General features: G+C 31.6%; 1 protein-coding gene across 1 annotated transcript; it reads right to left on the bottom strand.

Annotated features, from left to right (window-relative positions):
• Positions 1-557: 557 nt before the first annotated feature.
• LOC132945408 (protein SCAI) lies at positions 558-17,411 on the bottom strand. Its single transcript, XM_061015143.1, has 15 exons — positions 16,236-17,411; positions 12,858-12,953; positions 11,593-11,679; positions 10,483-10,581; positions 9,397-9,493; positions 9,019-9,176; positions 7,611-7,704; positions 7,343-7,456; positions 6,791-6,938; positions 6,642-6,728; positions 6,064-6,154; positions 5,816-5,970; positions 3,940-4,116; positions 3,744-3,844; positions 558-2,313 (listed from the first exon to the last, which is right to left on the bottom strand). Exons 1-15 carry the CDS (start codon positions 16,340-16,342, stop codon positions 2,179-2,181), a joined length of 1,746 nt encoding a protein of 581 aa, XP_060871126.1. The 5' UTR covers positions 16,343-17,411; the 3' UTR covers positions 558-2,178.
• Between the last annotated feature and the right edge of the window lie 829 nt (positions 17,412-18,240).

The following is an 18,240-nucleotide window of genomic DNA, read 5'->3' as shown; positions in this document are numbered from 1 at the left end:
TTATTGAGTATATATAGTAAACAATTGCATATAGCGCTTAAAACATTAAATTATATATATGCGAGTAGTACGTCATACTCATTACCCACGCATGTACATCAGCAGTACTTGCACGGTACGCGTAAATCCGTACTCTTCTCCACGAAGTATAGGTAGGTACAACAAAATTATACAGGGATTACAAGAAACAGTATATACAGAAACAATAGTAATTTATAATAATAATGACGATAAAACACTTATATAGTAAAACTAATTTAGGATACTTGGTTTTTATTAAGCAGCAATGTTTTTTTTTTTTTTTTAAACCAAGTAGTTTTATAATATAAATAGATTAATGAATTTTATAAAAAATACTGTACTTTATTTCGCTAACAATTTGTATATAATGCAATTTTAAGAGATTTTTCGTAGTACAAAATGGAAGATTTGGAAATTGATTTATTAATTTAGAAAAAAATTAAACTATTTATTATTAGAAATTAGAATTTTAAAAAAAGAAAAGTGTTACAGGTTTTTTTCAAATGTAATTGGTACACATAACTTATATAATAATATAACATTGTAGTTTGGTACTTTTATTGACGCATATAAACATTATAGGCTTCCTTAGCGCTTATATACGTTTATTGTACTTTCGATCGAACGTATTTTGATTAAACCATAACACATTATTAAGTTTCAAATATATTACGATGGAGTTAAATAGTTTTTAACAGATTATATGAACAAATAAATAAGCCATTAGGGCCTAAACAAAGAAAATAATAATCATATATTATTTATGTAACATAATATAATATACAGTGTGATTCGCCAAGCATGTCCACCCCTTTCTTTTTTAAATAATACATAATGCAGTTATTCATCTGATTTTTGAATTTTTTTGAAAGACCGTATTTATATTCTTTGAATACCTACTTCAGATTTTTGTACCACTTAGATAAGAAGTATTCTGTGGAAATTAAAACTTCTGTTTTTTTTTTCAACGAGAACCCTTGTTTTACATTAAACTATTGAATAGACCATTTTTTTGTTGATAATTTTGATGTAGGTATCTAAATTAAAAATCAGACGAGTAGTTTCTGATTATTAAAATGGATAATCTAGGGATAACATAGTCCTTAAAATTAATGGTTTTACAAAAATACAAAATAGATGTCATGTTGAAATTAGTGTTTACTATACTAAGACTGTTTAAAAAAAAATTAAAATGTTGTTAGATTAGTATTAATATAACTATAATTTTAAAATCACCATAGCCTTCATATTTTCCAAACCTATTATCCTTAGCACCTATAAACTAAATGTTTAATAGCTCGGAATCTATACTTGTGCAAATTTTATTTTTATACATAACAATTCTCAAAAAAATATCTGCTGAATAATTTAAAGTAAATTAAGGTTCACCCTTTGAAAACTATGGTTCCCATTTAAAAAACCGAAGTTTGATGATACTGACACATGCTACTCCTTAAATGATGCAAACACAGTATAAAGTATTAAAAAATATAGTCTTTAAGTATATTCGAAGATTCAAAAATTCAGATTTTGAATAAGTTTATCATTAAAGAAAAAAGCAGTGTGGCCAATCTTTGGCAAAACACCCTGTATACATATAAACATATATTGTATAAATATATATATTATATCTTAGATATTTTATTTTTTAATATAATATATATATATATACATATATTTATACATGAACATAAATCGTATAAATATACATATGTATATTATATTAATTTATCTAGATACTACTATTTAACTGAACGTATATACCTAATATGTTGAACAAAATATCGAACTCCGGTTATTGGAAACAAAACAATTAATATATGTGGGATAAACATCTATAAACTAGACGAATATTGAATCACCACATTTTACGTACGTTTGGTCGAAATCAAGATTTTTAAACAGATTTAAATATCGTTGACTTACATCATATATCCGAACAATTTTCACACAATATGCAGGTATTATAGGTCACACGCGGATTTCACGACTTTGTACAATATTTATAGAAACATAATATTATATAATAATATGGTATACTACATACTATGACGTATTATAATAAAATAACAACAATAATAATAATAATTATTATTTTTATACTGGAAGAAGTTGACGACCGCCGAGCAATATAATAATAATAGTGGGTCGTTGGGATCATTCGAAGTTTTCGAAATGTGACAAAACGTCCAAGTGTTTGGCCAACTCTCTTACGTATTTCTTCAGAGATATCTCGTCTAAAAAACTGGCCAAAGGCAATGGCGGTTGACACCGCGGAAGATACTGTTCTCCCTAAAACAGATAAAATTGTTATTAGTTAGTACGCCTTTTATACGATCTATAAAATAGGCAAACATGTAAAAAAAAAATGTAACGACTAAAAATATTATCCCTCGTCCCAAACGGACACTGATAAATTTATCAGATAATTAGTGTAGATAACCTGTCTTTTTTATTTTATTCAGATATTCGGTATTTATTTGGATGCTAATCGGAAAAATGTATAATAAATAATAATATGTAAGATGTAAGAACTTACATGTTTGTATGCTAGAGTCTAAGAGATAGTAGAAATAACAGTACTTATACAACTCGTAAAATTACCATGGCTGTGGATTTAAAAAAAAAACCTTTAAAATCTACTTAATGGCGTTCGAGTGTTATTCTTGCGTAAAAGCTATGGAATTAAGTTCCTACGGTCGAAATTCGTATATTTATATTTTTATTATTTATTAGGTACTTGTGCAATGTGCAAACTGCAATGTTCATGGTCGAAAACGTACGAAGCATATTTGAGCATAAAATACACGCACTATTATGTAACTGCATGTTTTTTTTTTGTTTTTTTGTGAACGCTTGTTTCAATATTTATTAGACTTATACATCTGAAGACAAATTATTTTTAGATGTTGTTGCTGAACCAGCGGTAGTCAATGAACACAGAATACCACTTAAAATAATAAAGTTATCATACAAACAAGAATATAAACAACATTGTCTAGGCGAAGATGTATTCATAATATATTTTTGTTATTATTTATGGATAATTTGAATAAAAAATTCATTTTTGTGAATTTACAAAGTAAATGACGTATACACGACGTAGTGACGTATACATTTTCGATAATATTATAGTGCTTTGAAGTGTGTATTATTAAAAAGTGGAAAACAAATATATATAAATACAATATAAGTAAAATAAGGTTTTAGGGAGATTAAATATTTGTTTAATAAACATTCCAATATATTTGAAAACGATTTACAGATTTTCAGAAATCCGTAGGATTTCGCATATTCCTACGCTGTTTGCAAAAGTTAATATATATTTATGTGTTTGGTACATTCAAAAATAGCACATCTCACTATCGCAAACCGTTTCCACAATGCGTATAATTTGCAGATACTTTTTATGCCAATGTCTAAATTAAAACATATTTAATGTACGAGTTGTTGTATGCACATATTATCGTGTGTGGTATGTGTCTTAAATAAATATTACTATCCTCTTCTTGTAGCTTTTAACATTTTAATATAAAAGCATTAAAAGCCAAAAGGTATAGTAATAAATGATGGGTACATCTAACTTGATATATTGTGTTAATTGTTATTTCTTAACGAAAAACGATGACACAAGTGTTAACTCAAAATGTATAATTGTACATTATAATAATATTGACGAATGATGATAAATAAAAATAATAATAATATAATTGTTAACTCACAACGAATGCTCGATGATGACGAAGTACAACGTGGCAAAAGACGTACCGCAATAATAATAACCGTAAAAAGTCGTCACCGAAGAACTGTATGTAAGACACGTCTGAAAAAATAACATTAACGTTTATGTATCAAATAATAGTTGCACGAAGCAATTGTTTATGGAATCTTGTATTTTTTGTATCTCGGTTTATTTACCTGGTTTCACTTTGCTGGTAAACAGACGGCTAGCTTCCGTGATGAACCTATCTACGTACGAATTGGCCCTCTCCCATAAATGCATTTTAACCGTTAGGATATTACATATGAGACAGAATGCAGTCAAAGGGCTATGCAAGAACAACGTGAACAAACTTCCGTTATGCTGTAGTTGTTCTGTTGGATAAAAAAAGACACATAATCTAATAAGAATCATACACTTGTATAAAATATGTATTAGGTATGTATAAATATATATTTTAATTAAACAACATAATAATATAATAATATCTTAAAGCTTTATAGGTAATATAAGGCAATTTAATTTGAAGACACATATGTTGATGTTAAAAATTTGATGTATTTCTCAGTGGCGGATCCAGGGGGGGGGCAGAGGGGGCATTTGCTCCTCCCCCAATCACCGTAGTTTCCCTATGTTTTACACCGTATTTAGCTAATTTTGTAGCCAGTTTTTGTACTATTTTACTTTTGCCCCACCCCAAAAAAAAAAAAAAATTAAGATTAGCCACTGGTATTTCTAGAGGCTATCTTGTGTACCGACCTATGTATTATGTGAATTGTTTTTTTTTGATTAGTCAGTCATTTTAGTCACTATTTTCCAACCGTAAACTAGTGAAAATCTAAACAATACCTGTACCAACAGGATTCTAAATAATAGCCTAGCCAAGTTGTAGTGCAGTTAAAAACTATTAATTTGGTATTTATATTGTATAAAAAAAACTATAAATTGGGAAAAAGTGGGGAGTTATGTCGTTAAAAATATAATGAAGAACTGTTTTCGTTTATTATTTTTTTAAGTATTAAATAAAAAGAGTATAATGTATAATTGGTTCTGAGCAGAGCGTGTAGTCGAAGAGTCAAAAATCACATTTTTTTTTGTGTCAATAATCACATTTTGGAGTATCTATAGTAAAAATGTTTCAACCTTCGACTTTGAGGGTGGATTTTGGCAGATAATCGGATCTATTTGTTATTTTAAGGGGAGAAGGTGGATTAGTCAAAACTAAAAAAGTATAGTAGGTACATCTCAAATTAATCAGGAAAAATAAAAAATAAAATTTTAGGAAACTGAAATTGTTTAAGCGCAACAAAATGTTAAAATCTTGTTTTTTAGTTGAAATTCAAAAATTAACAACTTAGAGACTTAAACATTGTTTTCTAGACATGATATCATTTTCAAAATATTTAGGCGCTTATTTTTGGTATTTATTGCCATTCATTTAATATTTTTGACTTTTTCAAAATTTTATTTAATATTTAGTTATCATTCAATTTTTGTTAGTGAGTAAAGAAACTTTAAAATATAAAACAAATTACCTCAAGTTTTTTTTACTAAAAAAAATATTAAGTAATTATGATTATAAATCCAAATACATTTTTTATGAGCGATTGAAGTTCATAATTTGACAACATTAGATAGGTATTTAAACGAATAATAAGGATTTATCATCAAACGATTCAAACGATATTTAATATAGCCATATACTTTAAGGGTATTTTCTTAATATTCAAAAAATATTAATCGTAGAAACTAAAGTATTCCACTATATTACTTAATTTATCATTTTCTATAAAAAACGGCATTTTCTAAATATTTACTGTAATTTTAAGGTATTTAAATTAAGGCGTTTTAAATCCTCAATTTTTAGACTAAATTTAGACTAAAAATAACATTAGTGCACGAAAATAGTAATATTTGTTTTGTTGACAGTTAGTTCAGAATAATGACTTAGAACTTTGATATCTCATTAACCAAAATTCATCATCTATATTAGTTCATATGTCCATTTTTTATAAAAATATTATTATATTATTACTACGTTATTATTTATTATTATAATATCATTCTTCCGACCGTGAAGTTTATCCGGCAACTCCTGGGGAGACATGAGCACGACGAACGGATGGCCGAAATACCTCGGTATGTATTGAAAGGCAAAACTATTATCGGAATCAATAATAACGAACAATGGTTTTCTAGTGAACGGGTAAAGATCTCCTGGATATAAGCTATCAAATGAATAAAATAAATTAATACATTTTTTAGGTTTTACAACCTATTATATATAATATTTTGGGTTAGAACGTTATTCTAATTCTTACCAGTGGATTTCTTTTACATGTACACCTTTTTTATTGGTCAGTTCCATTTCTCGTTTGCTACTTGCCATGACTCCTCCACAATCGTAACCCACTGAAAAATAATTGTCTATTAGGTTGTAACTATATTTCAAATATATTATGCACGAAAAACATTCTAATTTGTATAAAGTTATATGCATGGCAAAATAGATAGGCATCATCACTGTTCTTTGATACGCATCCTCCGCTCTTAACTTCACTTATATCGTAGTTCTCCACTTCTTATTAGTTATCAATCATATACATACATACATATGTATAACATAGAAAAAAATTAACCAATGAAAAGTGGAAAACTAAGATAATGGCCGGAGGTGAAGGAGATGTATACTGAAAAAAAACTATTACAACTGTGATGATACCTATCTATTGTGTCATGGTTATAAGTACCTACCTATACCGTTAACATAATACATGATATATTGTATATTATATTATATTATTATATAGGTGTATATGAAATATTCATGATATGTCTTTTGGAACAAGCTAAACGCGTACCTATAGACATGCATTTAATTTATAAATATTTTACTTACAATCATTTACGTGTTTCGAGGTTTGAAAGCATCCATCTGCCGAAACGTACATGAGTAGCACGCCATTTGCAGGGAGCTCTTTAAACCCTTAAATTAAAAATAATAAATTAAAAATGAGAATAAATAAAATAAAATTTGTGTGTTTGAACCTGTGGCTAAAAACATCATTATTTGAGTAATAGTTGGCTTATAAAGTATATATTTGTGAGGATTTTCTCTTCTTGAACTATTCACGTCGTGATTTGCCATCATTGGGTACGCTAAGGTTTTATTACTGGTTATCGAGTAACTTTTTTCCTATAAAATAAATTGAAATGATTTAGTCAATAGTCATACCATAATATAAATATATATTATATATATTATTAATATTCAAACTTATATTATAATAACTATAGGCTATACATTATAAATTATAATCATAGGCCAATTTTTTTTTTGGGGGGGGGGATTAAAGCACTCCCCTATAATATTTTCGAAAAATGTTTAGTAATTATAACTAAGTACTGACTAACAATATGATATTTTATAGATTAAAATATTTAATATATTCTGTTTTTCCGATCACAAATAAACTAACATAAATCATAATAATATATTATATGTATGTTTTATCGTATACAGTGCAGAATATATCATCATGCGTTGTTTTTAATTTAAATCAAATTTAATCAATGTTACATTTGATCGTGATAACTTACAAATGATGCTCTTGAAGGAGGATCAGATACGTGATTAACTTCGTCTCGGTTTTTTTCCCTTTCTAGCGTCTGCATCATTCGGAACATGTCTATCGTCATTTCGCTGAACTTGACCTACAATTGACAGTTGTATTGTTATAAAAAATTATAATCGTTGATGATTGCATTAGATCATATTTGTACAGTATTATTATTTATTATGCATCATGTCCATGCGTTTATACTTTATAACATAATATATTATAATAGTATTCGATGTGTTTCCCACCTGTTCTGACGCGTTTCCTATGAGTATGATTTCTTGCAACGAGAGATTCATCATCGTGGATTTTTCCACCGGTGGCGTAGTCAGCGGTGTTAACCTGTAAGCATAATTGGTAGGTACCTATATAATATAAAATAATTTGTAGCACTGCAAAAGTTTCTTTTTATTGCATATGTGCGTGTCAAACGAGTATAAGGAAAACGAATCATGCGTTAACGCTTTTGTACGTTGTATGGTATCATTTGCGGTGTAGCGAACACGAAAAATATATTGAATGTTGGCTGTTGGCTGTTGACAGAGGGAAATTGAACGGGTAGGAAAGATACCGCAGACACGTACTGCAGCCAATATTCACATACCTAAAATGCATAGGAGTGCGCACGGGGTATTCTCTCCAAGAACTCCAAGAAAAAGCTCATTATATTTTATCCCCTTGAAGCCTGAAGGGCTCTTTTTCTTAGCGAATTCGATATTAACTCATATTTTAAAATGTCTTCGGAATAGTTTTACGTCTTGTCGATCTATGTTATTTTCAAATTTGTTACCAGAGAGCCGTAAGTTATCAGTGATTATAATATCATTATTAATTTTGATAGTTGTTTTTGTTATCATAATATTTTAATTTCCAACAATAAGTGACAATAGCGAAATATACAAGAAAAATTCAAAATAGTCGGACCATCGCTAAAGCTATAGGGCTGTGATACATAAGATAATATAGTAGGTACTATTTTTACAATTAGTACGTTCCTGTATTATATCGTCAAAAATAAAAATTTACATATTGGATTAATTAAAGTAGTAGACTATTAAATTCTTTAAAATTAATGATATAATTTATATTTATTCCGGATTCTTATCACATACGCATATGGTCACGTTCATATGGTGGTTAGGTTTATAAGTTTTAATTTTCAACGAGCTGAAAACACTTGTGCCTGTAAAAAGGCGACCATTATAATATAATATATAATATACGAAGTACGAATACTCAAAAGCTATTGTGGAGTATCGTGAATATAAGGAACATAGGTAATAATATATAGGAACATAATATATTATTCGACATGAATAAAGCCGGGTTCACACTACACCGTGTCGTATAAAATAATTACAGTTACCAGTAACAGTGAACAGACGATACCGCCTAGTTAAATAAATTCAACTTTTGACCGTGTGGTTACATTTATGTGCGGAAAAGTGATAACTAAAAAAAAATTATATTATGTTATAATCAAGTACAATATTCATATCATTGGTATTGCATTTTGATATAAACATGAAAACGCGAAACAACACGTTATGGCGTAGTGTGGACCCGGCTTAAGTATGATATTATATTATATTGTGTATGTATATTACATTGTGTGGTGAATTGTGTTTTTTATAGGTATATTGTTGTATTGTTTACCTGTGTGAAAGTATGACACTGCTCTGGTCAGCGTGTAAAACGTTTACAATGCTGTCGGCTTTTACGAATGTCTTGATTTCTTCCAACACCAAAGACCATTCCAACTGGTCGTCCGGTTCGTACGTACTCGTATAGTCTACGATTTGCTTGTCGAGCTCCTAGGTACATAAAATAGTACACAGTCACGAATTTATAAGACGTAAGAAAAATGCTTGTAGGTAAAAAATAAAAATAAAACGATGCTATTCAATGAAAATGTTATCGATTTTTTTCTCTTTATTATTATGTAGGCGTAAAGAGGAAACGATACTGAGTGCTGACTCAGAATAATTACAATATATTTCATATTAATACAAATTATCGCTAAATTATACGTACAGCCAATAATTCGCGAATGGCTCCCACTCTTCTTAGCAACAGACACACCACGATAAACCTAGCATAGTACCTCAGTTTCTTCACCATTAGATCAGACCTGAAACAAAAAAATTTATAAATTAACATCTACCACTAAACATTATGATGTAAAAACAGCTTTAAACATAAAATATAATAATACGATAAGAAGGTGCATATTATTATTAAATGTATTATGGCCAACAGGATATAGCATTATATATTTAATTGATGATATTATACTCTTATTGATCAATCAAAACATTAAAACACTGGTGTATATTGAAAATGAACTATTCCATTTATAGTATAGTTGACATTAAAACTATTAACTATAATAAAGGTTCGAGTATAAATATACTTTCATATTTTCGCGGATAATAATCAAAGGCTGTATTTTGTTATCTCAAACAGTATATAGTAACTATACATTTTAATTTAACGTCTCAGTGTCTCAAAATGGTAATTTATTTTACTATTTACATTACATAAAATGGTATTTATCTATACAAAAGGTTGTATTTTTACAAAAATATTTTTCAAAAATATTTTTCATTAAATTGTAAAGTTTTAATTTTAAATATATTGAAAATATAAATTTTTAAATTATTTACTGACCTTATAAACATAATTTTTATTACACAATATTATATTGAAAAAAATAGTGACTTTGTTCAAAATTAAATCAAAATTTTATTTAAAACTTGACTAAAATTAATTAGCTTATATTTGGAATATAGATTTTAATTCACTCGTTCGGGCCAATACAAAATTATGTGTTTTCATATAGCTATATGTCTAGTCATGATGCATAAATATAATATTAGCTACATGTCATCGTAAGAACTTAATATTTCTTTAAATGTCAGGAGGTATTTATAATAGGTAAAAATAATGAAATAAAAGATTAATACTCATAATAATATGTGTTTAATTTTATTTTGTCAGTGTATTTATTATAGGTATATACTAAATTGTAACTTTTAATTCAAAAATATAAATATTATAATTAAACTATCAAACAATAATTGCTATTGCTAAATGTCAATTTGTTTATTTTTAACTTACCTATCTTCCTGAGATACTCGAGAATAGTATTGTCTTCCTCTTATCGCCGAATAGAAAGAATACGCTTCGTTCAAATTGTTCGTATCGCTGGTTCTAAGGCTAAAACAAATTATTTAATTGCATTTAAATTATGCCATATACACCTAATGGAGTGATGGATATAATAATATTGTGTAAGTAAATGTGAGGATTTTGTACGTACCTACTTATATGATATAATGTAGGAATGTGTTAAATTAAAATTTACATGGATCTTGTGTAATGAAAACTTGTATTATACAACGGCCAAAGAGTTTTTAATCGATAAGTGAATTGTGAAAAAAAAATAGGCCCGTCACGCTCAAAAGACATGCCACGACACTATTGTTTTATACTTGAAAACTATACTACCCCCAATCCCTTAAAACTCTCGCTAAATAAAAAAAAACCCATGTACAGCGTGTAATAGAAACAGCTGATAGATTTAATTAACCAACTATGGAATAACTTTTATTTTTATAAATATCTGTTTTAAATATTTTTTTAAAATTAAATATTATATTACGACTGTTGTTATTAATAAATTAAAAAAAAAAAATGTTATATTACTTAGAACCAAAGTCATTACACATATTTGGTTTACTACGTGTGTCAGTTATTTCTGTTACACCCTGTATATATAAGCCGACAAGTCCAAGTATGACCGCGTTTGCATCGATTTTACGCATTATGTAAAATAAGCTATATAATGGAGTGACTGCCATACATTATAATAGGGTACCTATATATATATATGTTATATATATACTCGTAATAGTGTAAAATGGTAGTTTTTTCCCCGAGATCACGTTCACAAGTGGATAATATAATTAAAACCCTTGACCGATAATTTATAAGGATAACCCGAAAAAACACTTAAAACCTCGAGTAAAACACAGCAGCGTCGAATTCGAAATTAATTTAGTTTGCCCGTTTGCCATTTAGGGGCTGTCGTCGCTTGGTTCGTTGGCTTTTGTACGAATTTTTTTATCTTTACACCACGTTAAGTATGTTGAAGGGATCAATATAGTTATGGGCTCATCGGATAGTGTGGAATTTTTATGCCTGACTGAAGAATATGAATATACTCACTAGTAATGATAATACAGTTGACCTATTTTCGAGGCTATTTCACCTATTTGCCATCGCTTTAAGCCATACTTTGTATCCAACACTTGTCTGAAACAAAACAATTCAACATGAAATTAGACTGAACATTTTCGATTTTATGGATTTAGTCGTGCGAGTATTTTTCGAGAAAAATGTTTTATTAGGTTTGGAGGTATATAATTACTTGGTCAGGTAAATATGTTTTCATTGTATATTATTATTTTAAGTACCTGCGTTAATTATTCTATTTATTTTTAATATGTTGGAAAAATAATAATATTATTATTTAAGGTCGAATTTATACAGTTTGTTGGGTACCGCCGCAACGATGTAAAAAAAATCAAATTTAAATAGTTCCCCACATCAAAACATTATGAGTTAAGTTTCATTTATGTGAAAACTACAGCGAGTAAATGTTATAAACGATCAATAAAATATATTAAATAGAAAAAACATTGATTAAGTTTTTCATTTATAGTAAAAAACAAAGGTAAACTGTATAAAATACTAAGTGTACAATTGTAGGTACATATTATATAAATAATAAATATAATTATTATATGCTACGTAGGTAATCAAGAGTTGAAATAATTTAAGCTGTGCAGTACAACAAATTATCTTTTATTTATAAACTTGAGAGTATGTCATCAAAAAACGTTAAAACATACTAAACAGCATTGTTAAAAGTAAAAACAGACAAAAAAAATTAAGATTAAATTCTATAATATTTTTTGTTCAACACTGAAGTGAACACATGAAAGGAATATTAAATTATTATAATAATAATAAATTCGCATAAATTATATCATTGTACGTGTGATATTTTGGTTATTACGGTATAGCTTTTTAAATAATATAATATTTACTTTGAGTAAAAAAAAAGAAAAAAATAACAATCGAGATGAATGTTTTACATTTTATAATGTTTGCGGACAAGAAAAAAAGGGTTTTTTTTGTCAATCGTATAATATTGTCATGTGAAATGAAGTGCTTAAACACAATATTAAATTATTAATTTAATATAGTTACTGATAAAAATATACATAATAAACTTCATATTAATATTAGACAATGAAAAACAGTATTAAAGTGCAGTAGGCCGAACAAAACGATTTGGCGGATAGACCCGCCGCCGGTTGGTCATCCCTCTTGCAGTATATATATACGACCAATTATTATAATAATTGTGCTGCCTCAATGTAAGAGTTATATTACAATATTACAAAATATACACATTCACGAATTACCTATGTTGCTGCTGAAACTTCCAAAGTTTTGTATAAACGTCGAAAGTCTTGCCGAAATACCCTTGCCAGATTTTCTGACCGCATTGTGGAAGGTCTCTGTAAATAGAATTTAAAATTAAAAATTAAAATCTCTCTGGGTAAAAATAGTTTATACAATCATTGCGTATCACTGCGTGTGTGGGCGATTTTTTCGTGGTGGTTGGTTGTACGGGGGAGGGATAGACCTCCAATTGACTTTTTTATAAGTGACATAACAGGGTCTTTCAGGTGCAGTAGGTGAGTTGATTCCTGGACCTACTTTATGTATTAGTTGATTCCCGGGTCATTATATTTCATGGTATACTGGTATTCTCATTACCTGCAGATACCAATTTTTAAAAACAATATGTTATACAATATACACTTTACCAAATTACTATTTTTTTTAAATAATAATTTTTTAACAAAAAATTGAATGATTTTTAAATCATGAAAAAACTAAAATGAACAATATTTTTGAGAAACTTGTCGGCCAACCTCCTCGTGGTGTTTCTTGGGTGAGGCTAATAGGCTGAATATTTGACTAAATATTGAAAATAATATAAAATGACCAGGGATTCAACTTGTACATACCTCTTGATTACCCGGGAATCAATTCGTACGCAGCCCTTTCAGGGTGTTTTTAATGCACATTCTGCAGGTAAATATGTTATTAAATATGTAGTTTTCTAAAATATTTTACTTTAAAGTAAATATTTAAAATCAGTACCTATACACCGTACACAAATACCTATAGAATGTGTAAATTTGATTCAATTAAAAATGGTGACGCGTTGACTTGTGGGAAATGGTTGTCCAGTAAGATCACTTCAAAAGCGCCGTGGATTTATACTCTGAGATAAATATTTTTATTTTGTTATTATTTGCTAGTTGTAAAGTAAGATGATGAAAATATTAGAAGAGATCTCTGCCATTTGAGTTGCGTTTAAAAATGGTGTGAGGGGTTACTAAAGCGTTAGTATAGGCGTAGAGCCTGGATAAAAAATGTATTTGTGTGGTTTAGACGGATTAGTGTAGTGACATGGAATTTATTCTGTAATGGTCACAGACTAGTTTAGCAAGTGTTTGTATTTTTAAGTAATTGTGGAGTTAGTGGTTATGCTATCGTCGTAGGTTGCGAACCACGATGCACCTGTCACTGAGCGTAGGTTGATTAACAGAATGAATTGGATGATGTTAATATTAGATTTTTTGGCTTTACCCCAATGTCGAATACTCGAATACCTATCAATACACCATTCGAGTATACGACATATTATAATATGATTTGTTTATAGTGTATATTGTATTTTTGGTTTCTATAGTGATATATTTGAGCTTAACAAGTTTTTCAGTGCACGGAGATCTATGAAACGTACTTACCTAACCTTACCGTAATGTACCTATGTCGAGCGTTTAGTAACGATTAGTAAAAATATTATGTACCCAACAATTAAGTATTAAACAAAATATAAGTATCAAAACGATGCAATTTTTTTTTTATTGGGAAGGGATCATAATAATATGTATTTAACACTACTAATATAATATACAGGCATATACACAGCACTGAGCACAGTGAAAAACTTAAATCACTGGAAACGTTATTTGTGGTCGTCAGACTGGGTATTCTTTTCCTCCCCATTTTCTATTCTATATCATGTGTTATCATTTATCATTATGTGTAATTACTAATTAGCATTATGTAATCATAAGAATATTACCGGAAGTACCTTGTACTTATATTATATATAATCGCCAATCGGTTATATATCAATCGTATAAATGTTCACTGGATACCATCGTTTAAAATATTTTAATGTAGACAGGTAGGCAATATAAAATATTTAAAAAAAAGACCCTAGCCCGCCATTAAAACCTAAGCGTTTAGTAGGTATGGTAAAAAACAAAATGTGGGCCGTGTGGGATAAAATCAGTGTGCTTAAAGCGTTTGCTCCCTGCTGAAAATCTGAAACGATGTCAACCGCCAACGTCCCCGGATTTGTAGAAAATTAAAATAAAATCGAACCCGTGCATATTCATAACGATGCACGATACGATTATATTACTATATATTCGTATACCTTCCTGGATGGGGCACCCGGTACGTGTTTTGATGGTCTCGTATTATATTTTTCCAAACCCCCCCCCCCCCACATACAGACTTTTTTGAACGACTAAATCACGTCCCACGTTTGAATATAATATTCGTAAAACCATCATTTAAAAAAAAAAAAACGCTAAGCGCACGAAATAACGTAATCAGGGTATATAAGCGTCGCTTGGTAACGTACTACCGTTAGTATTTTACTATTTCAACGGACGTGTGTGTGTGTATGTGCGTGTTTGTGTTTTTTGTCAACGCGAGCACAATAGGTGTATTATTGCGTAGACGTATAAATGCCACACGATGACGTAAATACAATGTAATATTATTATGGCGTATAGGTAAAGTATACCTATATATGATTAGTGTTATACTCGGAAATGTATTTATATTTCTTAAACCTACTCTAAGCTTAGTTACATAACGACTAACGAGAGCACCACATTGAAACAATAATTTGTCGACGTCATTATAATATTATACGACGTGCGTCAGTGGATCTAGTACGATGGGGAGAGGGCTAAAGAGGCTTACCCCCTTTGGACTTGTCTGACATCACGCATTTAGTATATTAATAAATAAATGGCATATTAAATGTTAAAGTTGTGTATATTAAAACTATATTTAAATTTTCTCTGAAAAAATCCCCCTCACCCCATTTTTCAATTCTGAACCGCCCCTAGCTACGTGCTTTTTCAAAAAGCAGTAACGTCGAATATTTGGATCGTCGAGTATAATATTATAATATGAGTATGACGAAATACATAAAAACGCAAAAACACCGGTCTATATATTATACGGACATGACGCATACGCGTGTACGCTGCAGCTATATTTTAGCTGTAGTACGCGAGGACGCGATAAGAGAATATTATCGTCTATTCTCTCTCTCTCTCTCTCTTGTTATAATATCATAATATCGTACCACGCTGACATATTACCATAAAGTATATAATATAAGTATACAATTATTATTTAAAATTTAAAATTTAAAAATTATTTATTGTTTTTAGTCCGTCAATATAGTCAACATAAGTCATAACTCATCAGTATAAACGTCATATAAAAGAAAAAAAAGTTATTGTTAACCCTTCAAAAGCTAAAAGCTCGCGCCGAAAGGCTATTGTAAAATTTAAATAAATTATTATCAAATTATAGACGTGACGACGGACATCGATCATCGTCACTCACCCGACGGGTTGATATTATAATCAGTCACCGACTGCACACGTAATTATAGCACCGCCACTTACCGGAGCCCGTTGAATAGCTGCTTGGACTGTTCGAGCAGTTGACAGAACTCGACGACAATCTTCCGCTCGTGGTCATCCATGCTGGCCATGGTTGCGGCCACGACCATAATTATCACGTAAACCGGTGTCGAGAGACGACCTGCTGCTGTGACGGTACAAGCCACCACCGGCGATCACCACGTCGCCTCATCCGCCGCCTGCACCTTCGCTGCACAGTGGTCGACGACGACGTCGTCGTCGTCGTCACCGTCGTCACCGTCGCCGCCGCGGACGGAGCCCTGCAGCAGCAGCAGTAGCGATCTCACGTACTAGCGGCGGGACGTGTTCGCGCGGCCGCAGCGCGTGTTGACGACCAGCAGGTCCGTCCCGTCGTCGGGCAGCAGCAGCAGCAGGACCGCGTCGCGCCCGATGTGGTCGGTGGTTCGGCGCGGCGGTCCATGTCGGTCACCGCCGACCAGACAACCGTTGGCACCGGCACCCGCGGCACTGATAGGATACGATAATATTGTAATATTGTGACGACAATATTGTTACAATACACGGCGATGCGCGACGGGGTTTAATACAATATTTTAAACCGATCGTCACACGATCGACACACGCAGTTTATTCCGATTTTTATACTTTACGCGTAGGTAGGTGGTATTTCGTCACGTCGTTATTATTACTCACACGGTACCACTCACGGGCGGTTGCTGTACAGTGGCCGGTAAACGGTGCTGCGACCGCGATGTATACACGTCTGTCGTCGGGAGTGTGTGCAGCGAGCAGCGACGGCGATCGCACAATCGCCGATCGAGAGACGCGTCTCGTGGGCGGCGGGGGATGTGTTTAGCGCCGTATCGCCCACGCACGTGTACGGATCGATGTACGGCTGCGGCGCGCGCTCGGTCGGCGTTCATCCGCGTCCAGCGAAACAACAAAAATACGTAATCTCGGGGCGCGGTGGCACGCGTTTTGCGGGTTTTCGCGAGTGGTAGCAGTGGTACGGCTCGATGAGTGGTGGTGTGGAGGGTGGTTGCGTTGGTGGACTGGAGACGGCGGCGCTCGCGTCGGTCGTTTAAATTTCGGTAGCGGCGCGGCGTAGGCGGTGAACGGACGACGACGACGACGCGTCTCGTCGGCCGAATCCGCTGCGCCGGCTTCGACGCATAAGGGTTGCGTCGTTATTGATTGCACCGCCACTCCCCGCGAACGACAGCCGCACCGTCACGTGAAGGGTTGGATCTGGCCAGCGCGGGGTGCCGCCGCCGCCGCCACCGCCGACGACGAACGACCGTGAACTTTTTGCCGACCGGTCGACGACGACAGACGACGCGCCGGTAGCGATGTCGCCGAAACGAGCACTACTTATAGATGGCGCGCTTTGGTCTACCGCGCGCACAGATGTCGACACCAGTTACGGTTTTTATTCAAAACCTTTTTCTTGACCTGCAGCAGCTGTATTGAATTTTATATTATTATTTATTTTTTATTATTACACCCGACGAGTGTTATTATAGCGACATCGCTCGTCGAGGCCATAACGATATTATCAGAGATGACGAGCTGGCCCGGGGGATTAACCTACGTTGTATCTGAATATAGGTAATTAGGTAAACGTAATGGATGTCTAATGATTTGAATACAATTGTAAAATGAAGAAACTATTGAATTTAAAATGTCTATAAAGATCTCAAAAGTGACAAAATAATTTAACAATCATTTCATACATTATCAAGTGTAAATCCTTTCTGAATTTTAATGAAAAATAAAATAAAATCTACTTGATTCAAAAACTGGCGTTACATACATTTTTTCACGATTGTTTGTTTTATTTTTTCCGCAATAACCATGAAAACTGAAAATGATATGTATACTGGGGGTTGCTTATTAAAAAATCATGCCATAGAAACTGTCCTCAATGTCGATGATTCAATAAGTAAAGCTTCTGCAGTTCTGCATCAAAATACAATAGTCGTAATAAAAAAACAGAAAACTCTATCTGCTTTATAGTTTCAAATTT

The sequence above is a fragment of the Metopolophium dirhodum genome, chromosome 5 (genome assembly GCF_019925205.1).
Source record: "Metopolophium dirhodum isolate CAU chromosome 5, ASM1992520v1, whole genome shotgun sequence".
Lineage (NCBI taxonomy): Eukaryota > Metazoa > Arthropoda > Insecta > Hemiptera > Aphididae > Metopolophium > Metopolophium dirhodum.
This window is presented reverse-complemented; position numbering and strand designations above follow the sequence as displayed.